The following is a 24,084-nucleotide window of genomic DNA, read 5'->3' as shown; positions in this document are numbered from 1 at the left end:
CATCCCGACTCCAGGCAGGCATTTAGGGAGGTTATGCCCTCTCCCGATGATGCTGACATGGAGAAATAGATTTGGGTGTCATCAGCATACTGATAGCACACTGCACCAAATCTCCTGATGATCTCTCCCAGCAGTTTCATGTAGATGTTAAACAACATCGGAGACAATATGGAGCCCTGAGGCGCACTATACAAGAGTTCAGATTTTGAAGAACAGCAGAGCAAGGATAGGAGACACAAAATTTCTTCTTTCATGCCAGCGAGAGAACCACGCCTGTCCCCCCAACAGTGGGCAGATTAAGACAGGAGCAGCAAAGCAGAGGGAGGAGGAGAGGTGGTGGTAAGAGAAGGAGGTGGAAAGGGGGTGCTCCACAAATGAGTGGCGGGGATGGTGATGGGGGGAACACAGGCCACCATGGGGCTCGCTACGCCCCTGAGAAAAACAAAACCATCAGTACATTCTGTTGTACAGTAGACGGTGCAAGAGTCAGCAAAGCAAACGCACAGCTGTAGATGAACTTTTATTAATATGGCATTAGAATCTCCTTATGGAATATCTGCTGCTGGGATCTCAGGCACAGGGGCCTTTTCAAGTTCTTCCAGAGGCTGGAAAGATAAGCCTTCCTCTTCTCCCTAGAAAGAAAAGTGAAACACAATTTAAAATTATGGAGGCTCATGGCACAGGGTGCTTTTTAAAATCTGCAACTCTTACATAAGGAATCATGGTTCCTTAGGTCCCTTCTTCCTGCAATGTTCCCTAGAAATCCTTCTTATTATGCAGAAATGTAGACTTTAGTTTCTACCATAGGTCACTTTCACAATAGAAAAACCAGAGAAAGTCCTGGCTAGTGAAACCTAATTACTCTTCCATTTAATTAGCACTGAAGATACTTTCCTACTCTTCCTACTTGAGTAGAGATATTGAAGGGCACCTTGCATCGATATCATGGCACATAATACACCAATTGTTTACACACTGTCCATAATTTGTAAATGATGAAACAACTCTGGAGTATGGTAATCATGATCTGGGTGGCTGGGTGATTGTGCAATCATATTCTTAGGCTCCTGCACTGATGAAACTGAGTCAAGTTCTTTGGATGTGCCCTATATACCAATTCGGAGCAATCCCTGGCTTAATGACTTGGTTTTAGCCATCTTACCAAAAATATTCTCTACGTACTAATATATGTAGATCAGGAAATGCCCAGAGGTTTTTAACTCACTTTTTCATTCTATCACATTACCACCACTGTAGTCACGCAAAAGTTTATTATCTCTTTACTTACAGGGCTCTCCTGCAGAACTCACACTTGTCATAAATCTTGCCATAAGAACCACAGTGAAGTGAATACAGGCTTGGGGGCAGGGCCGTTCCTAAGGGGGTGTGTGGCTGGGGGAGAATCAGCATGTGTGGGGGCCCTTAACATTTCATATGATTACCAAATCATACTGACTGATGACATATTGTGTAAACAATGTGAGTGAGTGAGTGAGGTTTTTGGACATGTCCAACCAGCTTGGACATACAGTGCATCTGTAAGGGAAAAAGTTAAAAATACAACACATGCCCCTTGCTTCATAGTTCTTACTCAGACTGGATTGCAAGCCAACCTGAACATAGTGCATTTAAAAATAAAATAAAATAATGTAGTTTATTCAGCTGTTTACAGTGAGCCCCACTTTCACCAGGTTAGAAGTAATCAATGAATAGAGAGGACTCTTTCTAGCAGCTTAACTGCAGTAGGGAAAAATAATTAAAAATCAACAATTTGACCAATCCACTTCAAATTCAGTATTCAAAGCCCTCCCACCCTGCCCTACATCTGTGGTCAATGTCAAAGCCCTATGACCAGTCAATGTCAAAGCCCTATGACCAGTCATCTAAAGGGTGGGGTGCTGTATGCTTTTTTATGAAGGCAAAGGACAGATTCTTCCAAATGGGGCTGGAATGATGGCCTGGGGGTGGGGGGCTTCACTTCCAGAGGATTTTTTGTGCCCAATATCAAAGCCCTATGTTCAGCCATTTCAGAAATATATGAGGGTGGGGGGATGAAAAAAGGGAAACCCCATACCTTCCATTGCTGACTCGGAGGAGGAGGAAGGCACAGGCTTTCAGCACAGCCCAGGGCTGCAGGGCATGGAGGGCTGAGGGTGTGTGCAGTGCTCTTGTGGGCAGCCAGCACTGGCCACTCTGCCTCCAGTCCAGGCTGGAGAGCTTCAGGAGGGGTCAGGGACTGAGGACTCAGGGAGAGCTTCAGGGAGGCCTGCACTGGCCAAGAGGTCTCCAGAAGCCCTACCCACTTGCCGAACAGCTGAGAGTCAGAGCAGAGAGGGAATGTGGCTGCAGGGAGCCTTTCCATTCAAAGTCAAGTCTGGGCATGGCTCCTGCAGCTACATGTTGGTTGGTCGGCTGGGTGGTGGTGGGAGGAAAGGAAAGTAAATTTTGGAGGACAGGCTGCTTCAGCGCAGGGCTCGGGGCAATCACCCTATTTGCCCCACCCTAAGGACAGCCCCGCTTTGTGGGGTGGGCTGGGACTGGGAGTATTCTCTGCAGAAATCATGCAAACAGAGAAATAAGGCAATCTTGGAAATGTTCCTCCAAGTAAAGAGAACAGACTCAGTTCAAAAAATAGGGACTGCAGTGGGGACTGTCTGTGTGCATCAATTCACAAATGGGTTTGCAAATGGATCCAGTAGTTTTCACCAGCAACCCTGTTTTCTCAATAGTTTTCTTTCAAGTGCTACTGTTGCTACTTGCTTATGTTCATTGGGCTTAGCTCTTTATTTCGTAAATTGTCTGAGCAGGGGGGCATTGTTCACACAGACAGAGTTGTCCTGTGTGATGAGTACCCTATGACTAACTCTCACGGATCGGTCACTCTGGAGCAAAACGAGTCCCGGTTCTTTGGGGGATCCCAAGCATAAAAGCACATGCTGAGCCATCAGCAGTAGTATAGCCAGGTTGAAAGGGCGGTATACAAATCCCATAAACGAGCCCCTGGTGGCGCAGTGGTAAAACTGCCGCCCTGTAACCAGAAAATTGCAAGATCGATACTGACCAGGGGCTCAAGGTTGACTCAGCCTTCCATCCTTCCGAGGTCGGTAAAATGAGTACCCAGAATGTTGGGGGCAATATGCTAAAATCATTGTAAACCGCTTAGAGAGCTCTGGCTATAGAGCGGTATATAAATGTAAGTGCTATTGCTATTGCTATTGCTATTGAAGGCGGCTCAGCTGCAAAATCCAGAGCACCCCTGCCTCCCTTTCACTCACCACTTCCCACCAACCACTTTGCTCTCCACTCCTTCCTCCACTTCCCTTACAGCTTACAAAGTGTCTTTGATTCCCCAGGCTAGGTTCTTGTTGCTGCCTGGCATCCTGCATGGGTGCATCATCCCACTGTCTGTCCCCGCCCCCTCAGCTGACCAAAGGGCATGACAAAAACTTACTGACCCTTTCAAATGGGCTCTTGCCTGCCAACCCCTCAAATGGCTTTGCGCTTGCACATTTGTCAGCTGGCAAGGAGATGGGATGAGTGCAATAGTGGAGGTGAGCAACATAGGGGGCAGGAGAAGCAGCAAGCATGGCCCTCCAGGGCCCCAGGGGGCATGTGTCTTTCTCACATGCTCACCCAGTTATGGCGATGCCTCAGGCGGTCGGCTATTCAGATAGAGCACTTTCAATAGGAATTTTATTGGAATGCTCTCATCATAGCAAATCTGCTTGGGCAGCATGAAAGATGACAATAAAGAAGTTAGGGTTGGTTCCCATAAGCCATTTTACTGTGCATGAGAGCAGTTCTGATCACTCTCAGCCACAGTGCGTACACTGGCAACTATTCCGATAATTGTGACTCTACTTTGTTTTGCAGCTTCCACCATCACAGAAATTGCTGACTACTGTGCAGTTGCCTATTATGTCATCTCTGCAGGGCAGACCCAGGGGCAGGAAAAATCCCTCATGTTGGCATGAGAAAGGGACTTTTTTTGAGCTACCCCTTACATAGCATGGGTATTGTAAATTCTTTTAGGTTGTGACGGAGCTCCCATGGGCAGAAGGAAGGTAACACATGCAAACTTCCCTACCTCACCTTTTCCACAGCAGCCCCTTGAAAAGTCACTTTTGGGTGTCAGGCACTCTTGCAAACAGATTCAGATAGAGTATTGCAATGGAAGCAGGGGGGGTTCCTTCAAACTGGATGCAGGCATTTTCTACTAATGCAGCTCCACTCACAGAAGGGACTTGCACCTGATTTTGGAAAATTCCTTCTTCCCCTTGCAATGCGCTGCACCCCATCCCAACCCAACTTGCTTCTGCTCCAACACTCAGGAGCATTTTTTGCTGGTTCAGTTCTACGAAATTCACTTGCACACACATCCTCTCCTTCCAGGAGTTAGTTTACAAACCAAAGTACACAGTATCAACACTCAAAGGAATATTTATCAGTGACAGTTGTGATCTATGTGTGCATGTGTATATGTGATGGTGTGCTCATTGCTTGTTGGTCAGGAGGTATGAAAATGTATTACATGTATAAAAATGTGTTACATTTTCTATAATAGTTACGACTTTCTACCGTGTTGCTAGGAAGGAAATTTCCGCACCTGGACAGATGGTGGCAAGCTGTTGTACAATGAGAGGTTGCTAACACATTTATTTATTTTATTAATTTATTTGATTTGTATACCGCCCTTCCAAAATGGCTCAGGGCGGTTGTGATGCAATTTATTTATTATTCCTTTTTTTTACTGCCTTTCATAAAGCATCCCAAAGCAGTTTACAAAAGTCCAAATATAATAAAATTCCATAAAAATCATTTAAAACTCTAAAATCAGTTAAACAGTAAAAACCATAAAACACCAAAGAACAACCACCTTTAAAAAGACAATAGAAGCAAGAGGACTGAGAGTCCTGGCAACCCCTAAGGGGTAAAAGCCTGAACAAATAAAAATGTCTTATTTTGTTTTTTAAAAGCAGTCATAGGAACATAGGAAGCTGCCATATACTGAGTCAGATCATTGGTCTATCTAGCTCGGTATTGTCTTCACAGACTGGCAGCAGCTTCTCCAAGGTTGCAGGCAGGAATCTCTCTCAAACCTATCTTGGAGATGCCAGAGAGGGAACTTGGAACCTTCTGCTCTTCCCAGAGCAGCTCCATCCCCTGAGGGGAATATCTTGCAGTGCTCACACATCAAGTCTCCCTTTCATATGCAACCAGGGCAGACCCTGCTTAGCTAAGGGGACAAGTCATCAGGGTTGTGCCCAGACCGGTCCGGAGGCCATTCCAGAGGCCTCTGAACCGGTCCGGTTCCAAGCCGGTCCGGCAGCTCGGCACGGAGGGGGGTTGTAGCTTTTAGGGTGGGGGGGTAGTACTTACCCCCCCGCCACTCTTCCCCCTCCGGTGCTGTGACTATTTCAAAAGTTTCTGGGTTCATCCCTGCCGCCCCTGGCCCCGTCATTAGCCCGCTAGCGCTCCAACAGCCTCCATGCATGCGCCCGTTCCGATGCGCGTGTGCTCCCTACATGTCACACGTCGACGTGTGATGTCTGCGGAGCACGCGTGCGCACTTGCGGCGGCCGCACGCGCACTCCGCAGGCGTCTCACGTCGACATGTGACGTGTAGGGAGCGCGTGCGCGGCCGCCGCAAGTGCGCACGTGCATCGGAACGGGTGCATGCGTGGAGGCTGTTGGAGCGCTAGCGGGCTAACGACGGGGCCAGGGGCGGCAGGGACGAACCCTGCCGCCCCAGAAACTTTTGAAATAGTCACAGCGCCGGAGGGGGAAGAGCGGCGGGGGGGGGAGGAATACCCCCCCGCCCTTAGAGCTACAACCCCCGCCCCGTGCCCATCCGGACCGGTTCAGGGGCATGCACACTCCTACAAGTCATGCTTGCTACCACAAGACCAGCTCTCCTCTCCTCACAGATGTCAGAGTGGACATTCACTGGGAGAGCATTCCAGAGCCTGAAGCAACAACAGAGGAGGCCCTGTCCTGTGTGCACAAGAATTTAGCCATTATCAACACTAGCACATGGAACAAAGGCCCCCTAATGACCTTGTTGGGTGGGCAGAAACCCTTGGGAGCAGGGAGTCCTTCTGGTATCTGAGCCCTTGTGCCCCGCCCCATCAGTCACTATGTGGAAGTGGCAGTCTGCAGTTTATTTTCACCCCTTATAGTCATTTCTGTTGGGCAACAAGATTGGTTTTCAAATTTCTACACGTGGAGGATATAGATGACTGGTTATTGGAAAACACAATGGCCCACATCTTCTGCAGTGCTACAAGGGTAAAAGAAGAGCTCCACCCTTGCAGAGTGGCTGGGGTTGAAGCCTTGTTCCTCAGCTCAGCACAGAGGGAAAGAGAAGCCATTTTTGCTTCTCTCCCCTCCTTCAATAAGCACCCTCTAGGACATATTTCTAGCAGCGAAAAGGGCTTTTGGAGGGAGGGAAGAGAAGTGAAAATTGCTTTCTGCTGCAGAAGATATGGGCCATTGTTTTCCAGTATGATAAAAGTATTATCTTGGGATAATCTTTTAAATTTAAATTCTAAATTTTGTGCCGTTTATACATAGGATTTGTGATTTTCTTTACCAGGGTTCTAACACAGGCTGTTCAGGGTTCGGCTGCCATCCTAAACAATATTGGCACACATATTCCAAATTCATGACAGCATACAAATACTGAGGTTTCTATGAAACAAACCACCTTTAACTGAAATTTCACTAGTAGAATTCACACCACAGTTTTGCCACTATAGATCTGCAGGTTTAATTTCTATCTGTTAAACTATGTGCATACCTTAGAACACTTTCCTTCATGCTGCTTGCCAACATTTTTGTTGAGCGCCCTGTGTAAGAGAGAGAAGAGAGGAATCTTAGAACATAATTCCCTGTTTTACATTAATTCCTCCAGAGGGACTGGTAGAACAACCTATGCTCAGCTATGTGCACTAGAAATGGAAATGGTACAAAGGGGGTTGGAGATCCTCTTCGATTAGCCAAAGAGGAGCTGAGCCCTCCTCAGGAGTGATTAGGCAGTGGTCTGGTGCCATCGAGGCACCGCCTGGCCCCACCAGTGCACCCCTCACTATATCCCCACTATTGAGGTGGCTGCTTGACACTGCTGCCAGGTGCATTACCCCATGCCTATCATGCCCCTTCTGCCTGCATTAGTACGCCAGTGCAAGGGGCATTGCTGACGCTAGGCACAGACACATGACTCATTGCCCTCTCTCAGTTGCCAAGGTGCTTTCATTGGCTGGGCATTTATTTATTTATTTAACACATTTACTGTATATACCGCCTTATATAAAATCTCAGGGCAGTTTACAATTTAAAGAAACAGCAACTAAAACCTAAAAATCATATAAAATAGATTAAAATCACCATACATAAAACTTTAAAACTTAAAAACATCACAAACTGATGAAAAAGCAATGTTTTCAAAAGTCGTTTTAAAACAACCAGAGATGAGGAGATTCTGATTTCATTTGGGAGTGTGTTCCAGAGCCTCAGTAGTACAACCCTAGAGAAGGCCTGGTTTTGGGTCACCACCAAGCAAGCCAGTGGCAACTTCAACCAGACCTCCCCCGATGATCTTAATAGGTGGTGGAGTTCATGAAGAAGAAGGCATTCTCTGAAATATCCTGGGCCCAAGCCGTTCAGGGCTTTATAGGTAATAACCAGCACTTTGTATTTTGCCCAGAAACTAATTGGCAGTCAGTGCAATTCTTTTAACAGGAATAATGTGGCCTTTACAGGTGGCCCTGGAGACCAACCTGGCTGCCACATTCTGCACCAGTTGCTGTTTCCAAACTATGTACAAAGGCAGCCCAATCAAGCGTGATGGTCATTTGTCATGAGAAATGGATGTAGCTGGCATGTCACCTGCCAACTGAGCAAAGAGGCCCCTTTTCAAAAGTGGTGATTTTATTGAGCAGGGGGAGCCACTGGCTCTGTCCATCCTCAGCACAGCACCATCCCTCCAGTGGCTGTTGCTGGTGTTTATCTTATGTTTCTTTTTTAGATTGTGAGCCCTTTGGGGACAGAGAGCCATTTTGTTTGTTTCTTTGTTTATATCTATGTAACATGCTTTGGGGACTTCTGTTGAAATGTGGTATATAAATATTCATCATATTCGTATCCATATCAGCCAAAGCTGATAAAAAGCACTCCTGCTATTTCCTCAACCTATCAGAGAAAGGTTTGCATCCAGAAGTACTTCCAAGCTATGTACCTGATTTTTCAGAGGAGTGTAACCCCATCAAAAACAAGTAGATCTAAATCACTTCCTAAGTTCTGGCCTCCCACAATGAATACCTCTGTCTTGTTTGGATTCAACTTTAGTTTGTTCTCCTTCATCCAGCCTATTATCTATTCCAAGTAAATTTAGAGAGGTTAAGTCATCTCCTGACGAAGTTGATATAGAGAAATAGATCAAGGTGTCATCAGCATTTTGATAGCACACAGCATCACATCTCCTGATGATCTCTCACAGTGGTTTCATGTAGATATTTAAAAGCATTGGGGATCAAATGGAGCCCTGTGCGGCTGGGGCTCCATATAGGAACATAGGAACATAGGAAACTGCCATATACTGAGTCAGACCATTGGTCTATCTAGCTCAGTAGTGTCTTCACAGACTGGCAGCGGCTTCTCCAAGGTTGCAGGCAGGAATCTCTCTCAGCCCTATCTTGGAGAAGCCAGGGAGGGAACTTGAAACCTTCTGCTCTTCCCAGAGCGGCTTCATGCCCTGAGGGGAATATCTTGCAGTGCTCACACATCAAGTCTCCCATTCATATGCAACCAGGGCAGACCCTGCTTAGCTATGGGGACAAGTCATGCTTGCTACCACAAGACCAGCTCTCCTCTCCATATAATAGCTCTCGCTTTGGAGCAGAACAATCTCCAACTGACACCACCTGGAATCTACCTAAGAGGTAGGAGCGGAACCACAGCAAAGCAGTGCCTCCCACCAGTCCAGAAGGATACCATGGCTGATGGTATCAAAATTAATCGTATTCTTTCCCTGGCTTGCAAGGTGAAGGAAGTCCTTGCAACTGGGAGAGGGTGGTGGGCCACATGTCTGTGCCCGGCACCAGCAATACCATCTGTGTCAGCATCCTGATGCAGGCAGAAGTGGTGTGGCTCACAGGGGGTAATATAGGAACATAGGAAGCTGCCATATACTGAGTCAGACCATAGGTCTATCTTGCTCAGTGTTGTCTACACAGACTGGCAGCAGCTTTTCCAAGGTTGCAGGCAGGAATCCACACAGACTGGCAGCAGCTTTTCCAAGGTTGCAGGCAGGAATCTCTCTCAGACCTATCTTGGAGATGCCAGGGAGGGAACTTCTTGGGTGCTCTTCCCAGAGTGGCTCCATCCCCTGAGGGGAATATCTTACAGTGCTCACACTTCTAGTCCCCTGTCATATGCAACCGGGACAGACCCTGCTCAGCTAAGGGGACAAGTCATGCTTGCTACCACAAGACCAGCTCACTTCCCTTAGCGTGCATGGTGGTGGCAGATGTGCAACAGCACTCACACTCACATCCTGCCCCAGGGCCGCTGCCAAGCTTCCTACACTCCTGGTTCTTCTCCCTTTCTATAATTTGTGAGTACTGTCTTCTCAGTAAAATTTGGATAAGTTTTGAATATTTTAACTTAAAATTGGATCATTTAGATCTTGCACTCACCTTTTAAAATACAAGAAGTTTATAATATAAAATATAATCCAGTTCCTATGCTGGGCTATATTTTATTTAATTTAATTTAATTTAATTTAATTTAATTTAATTTAATTTAATTTAGATTTGTTTTAAAGTTTTAATTTTTAGAGTTTTTATCTATGTTTTACATTGCTTTACTTGTGTCAATATTTTTATTATTGTTGTGTTTTAGATTGTAAACCACTCAGAGATTTGTATATGGGGTGGTATAGAAATGTGCCAGATAAATAAATAAGCAAGCAAGCATGTTTACCCAGAAGGAATACTCACTGAGTTCAATGGAACTTACTCCCATGTAAGTGTAAATAGACGATTGGGTCATTAAATAAATGACTATGCTGGTTCATCCAGAATTGGGCAAGTTGTCCTATCTATAGATCAGAGAAAATTAAGGTAGGACCTAAAATAAACTTCATGTCTGAACAGGGAAGCATAAGGACTCAGAACACCCTGGAAAGTCCAACACATATCCACTACACACAGACACACACAAGCAAAGGGGAAAGAACACCAAATTCTATAAATATAGTCTGCTTCCTCTACCATTTTTCTAAGGGTAAATGTTGTTTTCCCCTAATCCATCTCTTTTCATGGTGTGTGTGTGGGGGGGGGGGAGCCATAGGAACACAGGAATATTTCTAAGTAACCAAGTGCGGACGTTTGACATCAAGATTGTTTTATGGTTGTATAATGGCTGGCTGATGTATTTCTGGTCTCTCCGCCAGCTCTTGTGAACTTGGAGGCTACCAGTGGAAATCTGACTGAGCTAGGTCCAATATCTCAACCACTGTGCTTCTTTATTCAGTGTCATGCACCTTTGTTGCCACCCAGCTGATGGAACACCTGCCTTTCTCTACCATTCCAATGCATAGATCCATAAAGAAATAACTACTCTATGCAGAGAGTCAGTCGGGTAGTTCACACGATTGACAGCTGGATTGGAGAAGCTTCTTCCCTAATTTGGGAGCTGTGCACGCCCCCAGTTTCCAATTGCATGTCAGTGAAAAACAAGGTTGGAGGCTGGGAGCTTGATCCTACCCCAGCTGGATAGTAGGACCACTTTTCTTCCTACCTCATTCTGAAGCTGGGGATGAAGTCTGGGCAGGGTGGGCTCATCCTGCCCAGCTGGGACTTAGCTCACCATCAGGCTCCCAGCCTCTGACCTTGTTTTTCACTGACACACGATAGAAAATCTGGGGAACACACAGCTCCTGAATTAGGATCGGAGACTTCTCCAACACATGCTGTTGACTGTTGCCTACTAGTATGTAGTGGGTAGTATATTGGATTTTCCAGGGAGTCGCTCCCTCTTCAGCCTGAAGCTCATTAGGTTACACTGGGCCAGCTGCTATATCTCAGCTTAACCAGCCACAGGATCGAGAGGATAAAATGGGGTAGTTCTCACGTAAGTTACCTGAGCTGCTTGAAAAGGGTGAAATTAAAAAGTGACAAGTAAATATCACTTTTAATATAATCAAATATTGCTACTCAGAATTATAGCCCAGAAGCAACCTTCAGGACTCACAGTACTTACAGGGTTAGTTGACACATCTCACATTCGTTGGCATAAGTATTACCGTCATCTCCACAGATTGGTTTATACATCCGGTTGCAGCCTCTGACTTCTGTGCCAGGCTCAGAGAGGTATTGACTGCAATCAATCTATAAATGAAATGTATGGCATTTTATAGCAAACTTCTTTGTCCAGCATTCATTTCTATAGCTTCTCCAAGCCATGCTTCCAGTTTGTTTAGTTTCTATACATGGGAAAAATTAAGGTGTAAGTTTAGTTTAACATATCCTTCCCTTTCAAAGTCCCATTTCTCTCTTATGAGGAGGAAGGAACATAAAGATAACTGTACCAGGAAAAACTGATTGGATAGATTTAGCCCATGTGGGTTCCTCAGGTGATTGCCTAAGTGATATCATTTTGAGAATGACTAATCTCAGAATATACAGGTTAGATATAGATATATTCAATATATAGTGAAAAGCACTGGATGCATAATTACTTGATATGATGTTTATGGTTTTGGTTTTGGTTTTGTTTTGTGTAAGAGCAAAGTCATAGGTTTTTCATAAGTTATCTAACACAATTCTTGAGTTCATTGTAGTAGGCTTCTCAATATCAAACATTCTGAATGGATTTGCCCTTATGCTAGATAGATTATAGCTTCATGGTAATCCAGTTCATTCAGAAGAGACAGCCAAGCTTTAATTCCTGTAAAGGTAAAGTGTGCTGTCAAGTCGATTTTGACTCATGGCGCCTCCTCCCGTGCAGTATGAGAAAGGCATCAGCATCTTCCTATATCGCTGCTGCCCAATATAGTACCAGCAGGGATTCAAACTGGCAACCTTCTGCTTGTTAGTCAAGCATTTCTCCACTGGTTCCTGTAGAGCCATGGAATTGTTGAAGACCTGCTGCCCTGATGATGGTAAGGGATAAATAGAGTATTTCCCTGATATATTTTCCCATATATTTTACTGAATTAAATGCTAGAATGGCTTGAGATGACTGTGGACCATGTGATAGCTGGTCATACCCTGGCTGAGGAGCAGCTGCCTGGCTGAGGAGCCAGTTGTCTGTCATGCTCAGTCACAGAGTAAAGCCAGCCTTACAGCACCCTTGCTAGCCTCACTGCAGTTGTGATAATGGATCACATACCGCATAAGTTTGCTTGCATGATGTATAGGAGTTGTTTATATTGTACAACAAATTGGAGAAAGCAGCAAAGGCAACGTAGTCTTACTTACCTCATCCCCATCAACACTTAAAATCCCTGAAAGAAGAACAAAAACACACTGGTGTCATCTGCTTGAGCCACCTCAAATTCAGAGAGTTAAATCTGCGAGTGGGCTAAGAGACACACAATTGTTTTCTTTCCCAACTCACTGTAATTCAGATGGATTTTTTTGGAAGTCTTTTATATCAGAAATAGATTGTAAGACTTTCTAACAGTGCTTCTGATCAACTCAGTTTTGTTAGCTTTCACAACATGGGGCACTTCTACAGCTTCAATATACACCTAACTGGTATTTTAATCGTCCATGCCTTTTGGAAAAGGTTCTCAAGAGGAGAATGTGTTGTATACTGAAAGCATCCTTTCCACCTTTTAATTATAGATTTGTTGATAATTATGCCCATAATCTTGGTCCTATTTACCATAATCAGGGTGACCAGAGGATAGCTCTCCTGTACCTCCAGTAGCAGAAAAGGAAATTTAACTGGTGCACCTTTTGTCACCCCTGCACTCTATGCTTCACTTACCACAATTCCCAGTTCTCACAACAGTTAAAGGCAGAAAAATATTGAGGTTGTGTACACAACTGTAAAACCCGGGGTCGGGTAGGGCAGGGGGAAGGCAAGAGTGTTCTTACCATCCTCCACATGACCAGCTGTTAGTTTGACTCTTGCTTTTCTGTGCGGCCACATAATTGCCACTTCAGTGAGTGGTATGGTGAGAGAGAGGCCAGGGGAAGGACGCCTGGCCTCCAGGAACCCCACAATGCACTGCACTGCTTGCGCAGAGCATTGAAGGCAGTCTAGAGGCCAGACTGGCCTCTATGGTAGGATGGGCTGTTGGCAGTCTGTGCTGCCACACAATGGGGACTGGGGTAAGAGAGAGTTCACACACCCTCTTACCTCAGTAAAAGCCTGGGTAAAAATTCTGGGCTACCCGGCGGGGCAGCGCCAGGATTGGGCTCAATCCCAGTGCTTCACACGAGCAGTCCTACCCAGGTAGGGTTGTTCAAGCCCAGGTAGGGCTGCTCATGTGAACAACTCCACTGTCTTTATATATGGTCAGCCTACTTATACTGAAGACCTTTCTAGAATATTACAGAAATATTTGTGTATTAGACATAACAACGCTCCCTCCTTTGTTACAATTGTATTTGATTCAATTAGTTGTATGATTCTGTTCCTCTGTTATGCTACCATTTTAAAACTCAGTTTTGGTTTTCTTCTTTGTTATAGATTATTATAAACCACTCTGGTTTCTTTTGAAGAAGAGAGGAGTATTAAGATTTTTTTAAAAATGAATTTAAACAAATCTACACTGAATACTTTTTTGCAAGAGGGACTTACCTGAGAAGCACCAAAGTGCTAGAGAAAGGGCCACAAAGACACCCATATTCCTCACAGAACAGTGATCAGAGTCCACTGATGTTCAGTTGAGAAGATGGTCTCTTAGTGCAATCCCATACACACACACACACACACACACACATATATATATATATGCTGGAGTTTACATCAAATATTTCCTCAAGGAAAGACTTGGCACACTAAAAGCAGATTGATTATGAAAGACTTGGCACTCTGCGCTATTTTCTCCCTCTCTGAGCTTTCTTTAATCAGTTCAAGAGAAGGACAGGGACAGGTATGTGTGGCAGGGAACAAGAGGCTGTTTAACCTTTAACTTCCCTGCTATTTGTCTGATCAAGATCATACCCAGATGCTTTTCTCTTTGTGAGATAAAAGTCACAGGTCCCTGTATCCTCAAGAAGAAAGGTTGCTGGGGAGGTGGGGATGGGTTCAGCATGAAGCTAACCTCAGCTTTTTCTCTGATAAAAGAAAACCCTTGGGGGAAAGAATGCCCCCTCAGACTGATTACATGTACTGAGATCTAGTTTTCCATCCATCAGCATAATGAGCAAAAATAGGATGATAGTGTTTGGTCTAAATCCATAAAGTTGGTCAACAGAGCTTGAAAATAATCCTTTGCTGATGCCTCTCCCTCTGCCCAAAGCCTGTCCCTTTGCAGAAACTCTGGTTCATGTCCTGGTCATTGTCTGTCTTGACTACTGCAGGCTGGTCTTCCATTTTGTTCCCTAACCTCTATGCAGTACTCTGCTGCTAGAATCATTCCTGTCTCTGGTCACTTTGATCACATACTGGCCCTCCTTACAGCCATACACTGTACATATGTCATGTACAAGTGTCTCAATCTCATCTTCAAAACACTCCATCTCCCCCACCCGCTTTATCTTTCCATAACAACAGCCCTGCTGGATTGTAAGACCTATCTAGTCCAGCATCGTGTTTCCCACAGTGGCCCACCAGATGCCTCTGGGGAGCCCACAGGCAAGAGATATGTGCATGCCCTCTCTCCTGCTGTTGCTCCCCTTCAACTGGTATTGAGAGGCATCGTGCCTCTGAGGCTGGAGGCAGCCCACAACCATCAGATTAGTAGCCATTGATAGACCTGTCTACCATGAATCTATCTATCCAAGCCCCTTTTAAAGCCATCCAAGCTGGTGGCCATTACCACATCCCATGGCAAGGAATTCCATAGATTTCCACTCTTACAGCCTTACTTTTGCTTGTCCAGTTCCATCGCCCTCACCCAGCTGAATACCTCCTCCTTCCTAAAGTGAATCAAGCCTTTCTCCCTCCCATGTGCTGGACCAACCATCCTCCCCATGGACCAACCATCCTCTCCAGCATCACTCCCCTCAGCAACACCTAGACACAGAGACTCACTGTACGCATGGGAGGACTGCATGTGTCTTAGGATACATTGGGGTAGCCACTAGCGTTGGCCCTGTGTGAGTGCTCATGATGCTATTTAAAAACAAACACCCTTGCATTTAGCAGGCCATGGTCTCCACTCTCTCCAGAATGGAAATGCAAAGCCTGCAGTCTGTTTTAAACATAGGAACATAGGAAGCTGCCATATACCGGGTCAGACCATTGGTCTATCTAGCTCAGTATTGTCTACGCAGAGTGGCTTTTCCAAGGTTGCAGTCAGGAATCTCTCTCAGCCCTATCTTAGAGATGCCAGAGAGGGAACTTGCTCTTCCCAGAGCATCCCCATCCCCTGAAGGGAATATCTTACAGTGCTCACATGTAGTCCCCTATTCAAATGCAACCAGGGTAGACCTTGCTTAGCTAAGGGGACAAATCACTGTTGCTGCTACCACAAGACCAGCTCTCCTCTCTTAAACTTCCCCTTCTGCAGGGCTATCCAACTGCAGTAACGTTACCCCTCACAATGTCCCCTCATTTATTTATTTATTTATTTGATTTATATACCACCCTTCCAAAATGGCTCAGGGCAGTTCACAGCATGATAAAAACAATTAAAACAAATTAACAATTAAAATCAAACTATTAAAACACAATAAAACCAATAAAACAGCTAAAAGCCCTGAAAATCAGGGCAACAATTTAAAACAATATAAAACAGTTAATCATTTAAAACCCTAGAAGGCCAGGCCAAATAATTTAGTGGTTTTATTCATTATTTTTTTGCTTTTTACATTTATTCATTTTATATATATATATATATATATATATATATATATATATATATATATATATATTTACATTTATATCCTGCTCTTCCTCTAAGGAGCTCAGCATGGTGTATCTGTTTATATTTTATTTTCACAACAACCCTATGAGGTAGGTTCTGGTTCGAAGGTACCCAGTGAACTTCATGGATAAATGGTTATTTGAGCCTGTCTCTCCCTGGTCCTAGTCCACTGCTCTAACCACTACAGCACACTTGGTGAAGCATTGCACATGTGGGACATGCATGTGTGCATGTGTCTGAATGATCTTGCCCTAATATGAAACAAGACTGTGAGGGTCAACCAACACATGCAGTAAAGCATGTATTTGGCAACTGTGCACTTTTTAATAATCCTAAATAGCAGCTGCGGGGAGGGTAGGCATCACAATCTGATCTAGCCCCATGTCCCAGAGTGAATCAGATTCCCCACTGTTGGTTTTTTGCCCCAGGAGGAAACATCACATTGACACCTATAACAAAAAGCAGCTGGGCTGGAAGGGGTGCGATCTGGATTGGGTCCTTGGTGGGGCAAAAGGCTAAAGCTCCCCTCACGCATAACTTGCTTTTGCTCCAGATTGCCCCCTTACAGCTGCTATTTAGGGTTTTTAAAACAATCTGGCCACTCGTTGCCTGAATGGGTGGGATGGAATGTTTGCCCCATCCCCCCACCAAGAAGCACGAGGCCTGGTGGTAGCCCATGGGCACACTGGGGGTGGGTGGGACTTCCGGCATGCTGCCAACGATGGCATCTTCCCTCCTCAGTCCATTCTGAGCAGGCAAGGAGGATGGTCATTGGCAGCATTAGCTCTGCACAGCTTTGGCCGGTGGCATTTTGGGCATTTTCTTTGTGTCCAGGCACAGTGGTGATCGCAGACAGCATTTTCAGTCTCTCACAAGAGGCAGCGGTGGTGGCAAACATGTGACTTTCTGCCCAGGAGCGGTGAGAGCAGAGGGCAGTCAAGGCTGCCCCCTCCGGATTGGAGCTTGGTGGGGCGGGAGTTTGGGCCTGCAAGGGGGTGCTGGGCACAGGCCTTGCAGCCTTCCAGGGAGGTTTTTCCTGCCGGGTGGCTTGCACTGCTTGGGGGATGTAACCTCGGTACTGTGGTTAAACAGAGTAGTTAAACAGCTTGTGGGCTTTTTGCACTGGGCTTGAAGCCTTGTTTTCTGGGGCTATTTGGTTTGTTTGTAAGGGCAATGGTGCCAAAGAAAGCCAAGGGAAAGATGGAGGGAAGGCCAGTGAGGCCACCTAGGAGGCCTGCTCCTCCGCCTTCTTCTTCCTCCGATGAGGATAATGATATGAGTTCAGTTAGAGCTCTCATCACTCCTTTGGAGGCCTTGGAAATAGGAAAGTGTGTACCTCCTGATGGGAAAGAAAAGTGGAGTTCTTCAGGGGTTCCTGCAGGGCCTAAAAAGCTCACAAGGGGTGCAAAGAAGGCCAAGCTCATGCAGTCTTTATCCTACAGACTAGCTGTCTTGGAATCAGATAAGCCTGGGCCAGGGCCTGCGCCTGTGGACCTGACACAGGAGAAAGAGGGAGCCACACCAAGACCAGATGCATTGGAAGGAGATGGCCAGGTGCTTGGGGATGCTGAACTGGGTGAATCTCCACAGGGGTTTTGCCCGTGGGGCATGCAGCCATATGGGTCCCTTCTAGTCTTTTGGGATGGTTTCTGGGATCTTTTGGCCAACTGGAGCCTTGTGGTGCATGCAATCAAGTGTGGCAGGTTGTGAGTCCGCCAGGCCTATCTGGCTGGCCAGCATCCACGGCTGCTGCTTCAGCAGTGCCAGCCCCTGCTCAGGAATACTACCTGCCAGGTGTCACATTCCTCCCTCTGGGAGATCACTTATCGCTTTCGATGAAGGATTGCCTTTGGAGGTGCAAGTTTGTATTCCAGCTGCTCTTCCGAGAGCCAGAACCAGTGATTAAGGAGAGGGAGCAGAACAGGGACCAAAAGAAAACAAAGAGGAAGCCCATTGAGCATAATTGGACACATTGGTTGTCAGCCTTCACGGTATATATGGATGTTGTCCTGCACGTGCAGCCCGCTAAGGGCCCAGCTTTAGTCAAGTATTTTGACCTCATTCACAGGGGGTATATGGACTTTGTGCATGGGCAATGCATGGGCGTGCTACAACCACTCATTCCATATGCGCGCTGCATTAGACCCCACTATTCCATGGAATAAACTCTAGGAATTGTGGCTGCAGATAATGACACCATCTAGGGCAGGCCTGTTCAAATTAGCCCCCCACCAGCAGTTTTTGAACTACAGCTCCCATTATCCCCAGCCATAGTGGCCAATAGCCAGGGATTATGGGAGTTGTAGGTCAACATCTGCAGGAGGGCCAATGTTGAGCAGCCCTGATCTAGGTTGACTGCTCTGACAGCAGCCATATAATTTCAAAGGCATCTGCAACTACACAATCAGCTGCACAAGGTGTTCAAAGCCCCTGCTATGCTGGGAGTTTTATAGCAGCAGAAAGTGCACCTGCTCGCCTTGTAGATTCAACCATGACTGCAGTTTCTGTGGGGGCGGCATTCAGGTAACAACTGCCTGAGCACCAGAGGATTCAAAGGCGGCTTCAGGGACCAGGCATCAGGACACAAGAGAGAGGGTTGTGTACCACCCAATTAAGCTCCAAGTGTTGGCCTGCTGGTTGTGTGACTACCCTCAGCAGGATATCCCCTTTGGGAGAGAGAAACCTGCAAACAGGTTTCAGTTTTAGGATTCCTTGCACTTTCCCCAGTAGCTTGGCCCCAAATTTGAAGTCATTCCAGGGCATGGAAGCCGTAGTTGCAAAGAAAATTCAGAAAGAGCTAGCACTAGGGTGGGTTTTGGCCCATTTGATTCTCTGCCCTGCTCACTCTGCGGATCTCCTCTTTGGGGACAGTGCCCAAGAAGGCACCCGGGGAATTTAGATTAATACATCACCTGTCTTTTCCTCAGGGGGCTTCTGTGAATGATGGGATTCCAGCCGAGCTTTGCTCAATGCAGTATACCTCATTCAAAGAAGCTGTGCAAATGATCTGTTTATGTGGTCAGGGAACCCTACTAGTGAAGTGTGATACTGAATCCGCTTTTCACCTGCTTCCAGTGTATCCTGAAGATTTTGACCTCCTGAGCTTTGCTTTTCAAGGCCAATATTACATCGGCTTTGCATTGTCAATGGGCTGCTCTGTGTCATGTGCTGCATTTGAGGTGTTGAGTTCCATGCTGGAGTGGGTGGTTCAGCACAGGGCGGGGCTTAAATTGTAGCTGGGGCTGATAGGATTTGTAGTTCAGCAACATCTGGAGGGTCCCAGTTTGGGAACCACTGCCCTAGAGTCATGAAGTTAGTCTGGGCCTTTGTGCTTTCTTGTTTGAGGAATAACATCCTATTCATAGTGTGTCTTGTTCCTGGAGTCCAGAACGGCTTGGCGGATGCTCTGTCTCATTTTCAGCTGCACTGTTTTCATCAGCTGGCTCTGGGAGCAGCATTGCGGCCTGACCCAATGCCCGAGTGGCTATGGAGCCTTGGCGCATAGAAGCGCATAGAGCTATTTTTGTCTCATTGGCTCTGAGCACATGGGCCGCCTACGATAGAAAGTGCAGGACTTTAGGTAGAAGATAGGAATCAGACAGGTGTGGCCAGCACCTCTGGAACACCTCCTGCAATACCTGGTGCATTTGAGGGTGTGGGGTTTATCTCGCAGGATCTTGGTGAGCAATCTTGCAGCCTTTGCCTTCTTTGTCAAAGCACAGGGGGTCCAGGATCACACTGGGGACTTTAGGATGCTGGACGGTGGACCTGGGAGGCACTGGCCAGGGTGGATGAACATAAGCCAATCACACCAGAGGTGGTCCAGGGCGCGACTGGGCAGTTCAGCAGCATTTGCTGTTCTCCTTATGCGGTGGTGCTCTTCCAGGTGGCCACAGTAGTAACCTCCTTTGGGGCATTCTGGGCAGGTGAGCTTTTCTCTAGAGGCAAAAAAGGTCCTTCCTCCAGGGTTCTACAGTAGGGAGACTTGTTTCTCTCTCTCCAGAATTGTATAGAGATGATGGGGTCCCTCTTTCGCCTCAGGGCACAAGGGTCTTTCCAGAAGACCTGAGGAAGGGATTGGCTGTTGTTCTGTGTGGTTGGTGGACAGTGTGGGGTGTTAAGCTAGGCTAACCCATGCTGTCACAGGTATAGTGCAGTGGGGAGTAACATCTGATTTTTTGGTGAGTACCTTCAGGTAAGTGTTTGGCTATAGAGCAGGCAGGTCAGCTCCCTAGAGGCTTGGCAGATCAGGAAACTCTGGTCTGGCCAGCTCTACTCTGCAGGTGACACCCCCTAGAAAGGCTTGGCGGCTTCAGGGTATATGTGTGCCATTATGGGCAGAGACCTGACCATAGGTCAGTTAAGATGGGCAGCTTCTGATTTAGAGCATTGGGGCTGCCTGGAGCCAAAGTGCATCGCCCATTCAAATTAGGTAAGGCCTGCACTGATTGAGCGTGCCTTTAGCTTCCACACTGTAGGGGTGGAGAGCCAATCTCAGTTTCCGTTCAATTGCATTTTGAATTTAATTAGTAAATTGTGACCCTTTTCACCATACACTTGTGTCTCATGTCTTCTTGGGGTATGGGCACAAGCACACAGTTGCCAAGGATGTGCATTATGTAATGTGTGGTTTGGCCCCCAAACAATCTGTAGTAATATTTACAGAAGCCATTGTTCTCGTGTGAAAGAACTGGAGAAAGGATAAGGATATGTTGACATTATAAACAGGTGAAAACAGGTGTGCAGAGGAGTGAGGGAGGGAGGGTTTGCCCTGTGATGATTGATTCTGGTACTCTTTAGGTAGGCTTTCCTTGCATGAAAGAGGTACAATCACTCTAAAGCAGGCCAGTGTGTTGGGAGCTGAAGTTGAAATGCTAAGGAATTATGCAACATAAAACAAACAAACATAAGGGAATATGTTGCAACACAGAGGGCAGGGGGACCTTTTAAGCAACTTGATGCTGCTACATGTCAGTCTGGGACCAAAGTCCACAAGATCATCATTTGAACTGCATCAGTCATGCAAGATGGCTGACAGCTCAAATCACACTTAAATTGGGCCAAACCTTTCTGTTCTAACAAGAAAGCCTAGAGCTACTGCCAGTGAAGCTACATGAAGCAAAGTTAATATTATATGAAAGAGTGCAGAGCACATTTGTCCTTTCATAGGCATCCTTTAAAAAAACAACACCCTATTCCCACAGGTTTGTTAGGTGGAAATGAATGTAATTGTCTGTAGATGTAAGGCATTTCACATTCCCTATAATAAAGTTTTGTTTTAAATTGGATTTTATTCCTAAAATAACTTGACTCTTAATAATTACATTTGGGTGGGGGGGTATATTTTGTGGGGGGTTATTTTTTCTGCACAATGATGTTCTTATGGTCTGTGATGCCATCCCACTGCCATCTGCACCTCTGTAGAGCAACTTCAGAAACACACTGGGAAGGGTGGGTGAATAGATGGAATATCTAATTTCTTACATTGTGAGTATTATATTGATGTGAATATTAAATTGAATCTGAATTAAACTTAAGCTACATAAACTACAGAGTAGCAAAGTCAGTCCCAACTCAATTGAAGTCCTAAAGAGTAGAGTTGATCTCAGCTCAGCTGAAGAGTGTACCTTCTTTGTGCTGGCTCTTTTAATATCCTCAGCAGCTCATATTAGAATCACTTCCAGGGGCATGACGACCATTGAGTGAGGGGGGAAATACCTGGGTCCTGCTAGTGTCTCAGGCCACCAGTCTCCTCCCTCACCCGGCAGGACAGGGGTTCTTTGCTCCCTCTGCCCATGAAGTGGTGGGCACTTCATCAGTAATGCCACTGAGTTCAGCATCTGACCGGAGTTCATGCAGAATTTGTTCGAGTCCCACAGCCCTCTGCCCTGAGACAGCTTCTACAGAAAAGTAGGAACGCCCACCCAGGGCAGGTACTTGGCACCAAACTCAGTGATGTTGTTGATGAAGCACCCAGAGGTGCCATTCCTCCCAGACTTCAGGCTGGAGGTCTGGCCCCCTGCAGGCCTTGGAGCCCCCAAATTGTTATTTATGTCCTGGGTGGTAAACTGCCACTGGCCTGCACCACACTGCTGCTGGCCCATGCCACACCAAGCATTAGTCATGCAACTGTGTGTGGGCAGTGAGGGCTGAGTGCTGCCAGACTCCTGCAGCAAAACTGCCAGCCCATAGCCCACCCGATCTGCTCCAGGTACAGCAGTGGGACCGGGCCAGGTGAGAAGGCTGCCAAGCTGACAGCCACTTCTGCCCGGCTGTACCTGCGCTGTGTGTGCACTGTGCACACTTTACAGCGCTGCATTGGGAGTCCTCCAGCAGCCAGCGCAAGCCACGCAAGGGAGGAGAGTGAGCAATGATAATTTTGGTCAATGACTGTAAATAAAATTATTACTATTACTATTACTAGTGAGCAATGAGGCAGCAGGAGTTACCGTGAAGCCTGGAGCCCCAAGAGCAGGCGAGCATCTGAGAAGCAGGCAGACAGCCACTGACTCTCCTGCTCAGACACTCTGGAGTTCCTGGGCCAAGCCAAGTTCCACTGGCTGTGGAGAAGGAGAGGGAGCAGTGCTGGCAGCTAGGCAGGCACAACTGCAGTGAGCCAGCCAGCCAGCACATGCCTTTTGTGTGCCTGGGTTGCCACACACACACACTCACACCAGCAGCAATTGCGAAAACCAGTCCAGACTCCAGAGAGAACAACAACAGGTAAACTGTGTGCTGTTTATCCATTTGTGGTATAAGGGGGCAGCTATTGGGAAATGGGTAAAATAAAACTCCAACAAAATCTATGTGCATCTGGAAGTAGAAGTGCTTTCTGCTCACACATTGGGCTGTTTCGATGTCAGCCACAGAAGTCCACAGATCCCAAGAGAGATCTGGTGCTTCAACTTTTATTGCCATTTTTCTGGTTGCTTTTGTGGCTGGTGGGAGGGATGACTGCTGGTATTCAGTCCTAGCTTCTTTTCAAACCCCTTCCCCATCAAAAATATAAACTTGTGAATTGGCTGGTGAGTAAACAAAAAAATTGTATGCATCTGGATACATTGAGGAATTTGCTGCTAAAAAAGCAAGAAGAGTCCCCATTTAAAGTAAGTAGGCTATAGTTTGATTTGTTAAAGGCACACTTCTCATATCTGCATAAAGATACTTGTTTTACATCCTTACATTCTTGTGAGTTCAATTGCTGTTTGGGCCCTCATGAAAGCACATTTTAAATACTGTGTGTGCAACAGTACTTTGCAAGGGGGCCCCCCAAAAGACCATTAGGTCTGGACTCCAAAATTAGCTAGCTGCACCTCTGGAAGCCCCCGCTGCCTTGTGGCAACCAACAGTGGGCTGCTGGTGCTGGAGTGGCAGGGGCAGTAGGAAAGAATGTCAGAGAGGAGTCAAAACCCTGAGGGACAGGAGGAAAAGGAGCCACCCTGCACTGGAAGTATGCACAGAGAGAGCCCTGCAAGTAGGGATGTGCACAAATTTTATTTGTACCCAAATTGATTCAATCTGATTTGTTTTGGGTCCAAATCTGGCCAGCTAGCACAGGGGTGATTTGTTTTGTCCACAAATCTCCTGAAACAGCTAGATTCAGATACAAATTGTTTTGTACCTAATTGGATTTGCACAGACAGCAGGTACAGGCAGTGATTCTCTCAGCAGCAGGAAGGGGGTGAAAAAAAATTATCTTCTCTTTTCCTCAGCCAGGAAAGCAGGAACAAAAATCAGAGAATCCTCTCCAGGCAGCAGGCAGGCAAGGCAAAGCAAAGCTTCTCTCTCTCTCTCTCTCTCTCTCTCTCTCTCTCTCCTCCCATGAGGCAGAAAGGCAGAATGGTGGCTGCCTGCCTCTTTAAGTACTTTTGAAAATCCCTCCTTTGAACTCCCTCCACCCTTGTCCCTTCTTTGACCCTCCCCCCTAGCCAATGCAGGGTCAGTCACCCCTGGCAACACAAGATTTCAATGCAAATGAGCCAATCTGAACCAGGCGGGAATTGCCAGCCAAACGTTGCACACTTTAAGTCACCAAT

General features: G+C 46.3%; 1 protein-coding gene across 1 annotated transcript in view; it reads right to left on the bottom strand.

Annotated features, from left to right (window-relative positions):
- Positions 1–529: 529 nt before the first annotated feature.
- The window catches only part of LOC128343996 (serine protease inhibitor Kazal-type 5-like), a 226,428-nt gene continuing 202,873 nt past the window's right edge, over positions 530–24,084 (bottom strand). The window contains exons 25-29 of the mRNA XM_053293435.1: positions 13,107–13,169; positions 12,483–12,508; positions 11,263–11,390; positions 6,800–6,848; positions 530–632 (exon numbers count right to left, since the gene is read on the bottom strand). Coding sequence (XP_053149410.1) covers positions 546–632; positions 6,800–6,848; positions 11,263–11,390; positions 12,483–12,508; positions 13,107–13,169 — 353 coding nt within the window. The 3' untranslated portion in view covers positions 530–545. The remainder of the gene's footprint in view (positions 633–6,799; positions 6,849–11,262; positions 11,391–12,482; positions 12,509–13,106; positions 13,170–24,084) is intronic.

The sequence above is a fragment of the Hemicordylus capensis genome, chromosome 2 (assembly GCF_027244095.1).
Source record: "Hemicordylus capensis ecotype Gifberg chromosome 2, rHemCap1.1.pri, whole genome shotgun sequence".
Taxonomy (NCBI): Eukaryota; Metazoa; Chordata; class Lepidosauria; order Squamata; family Cordylidae; genus Hemicordylus; species Hemicordylus capensis.
The sequence above is the reverse complement of the archived record's forward strand: the minus strand, read 5'-3'. Positions and strand labels throughout refer to the sequence as shown.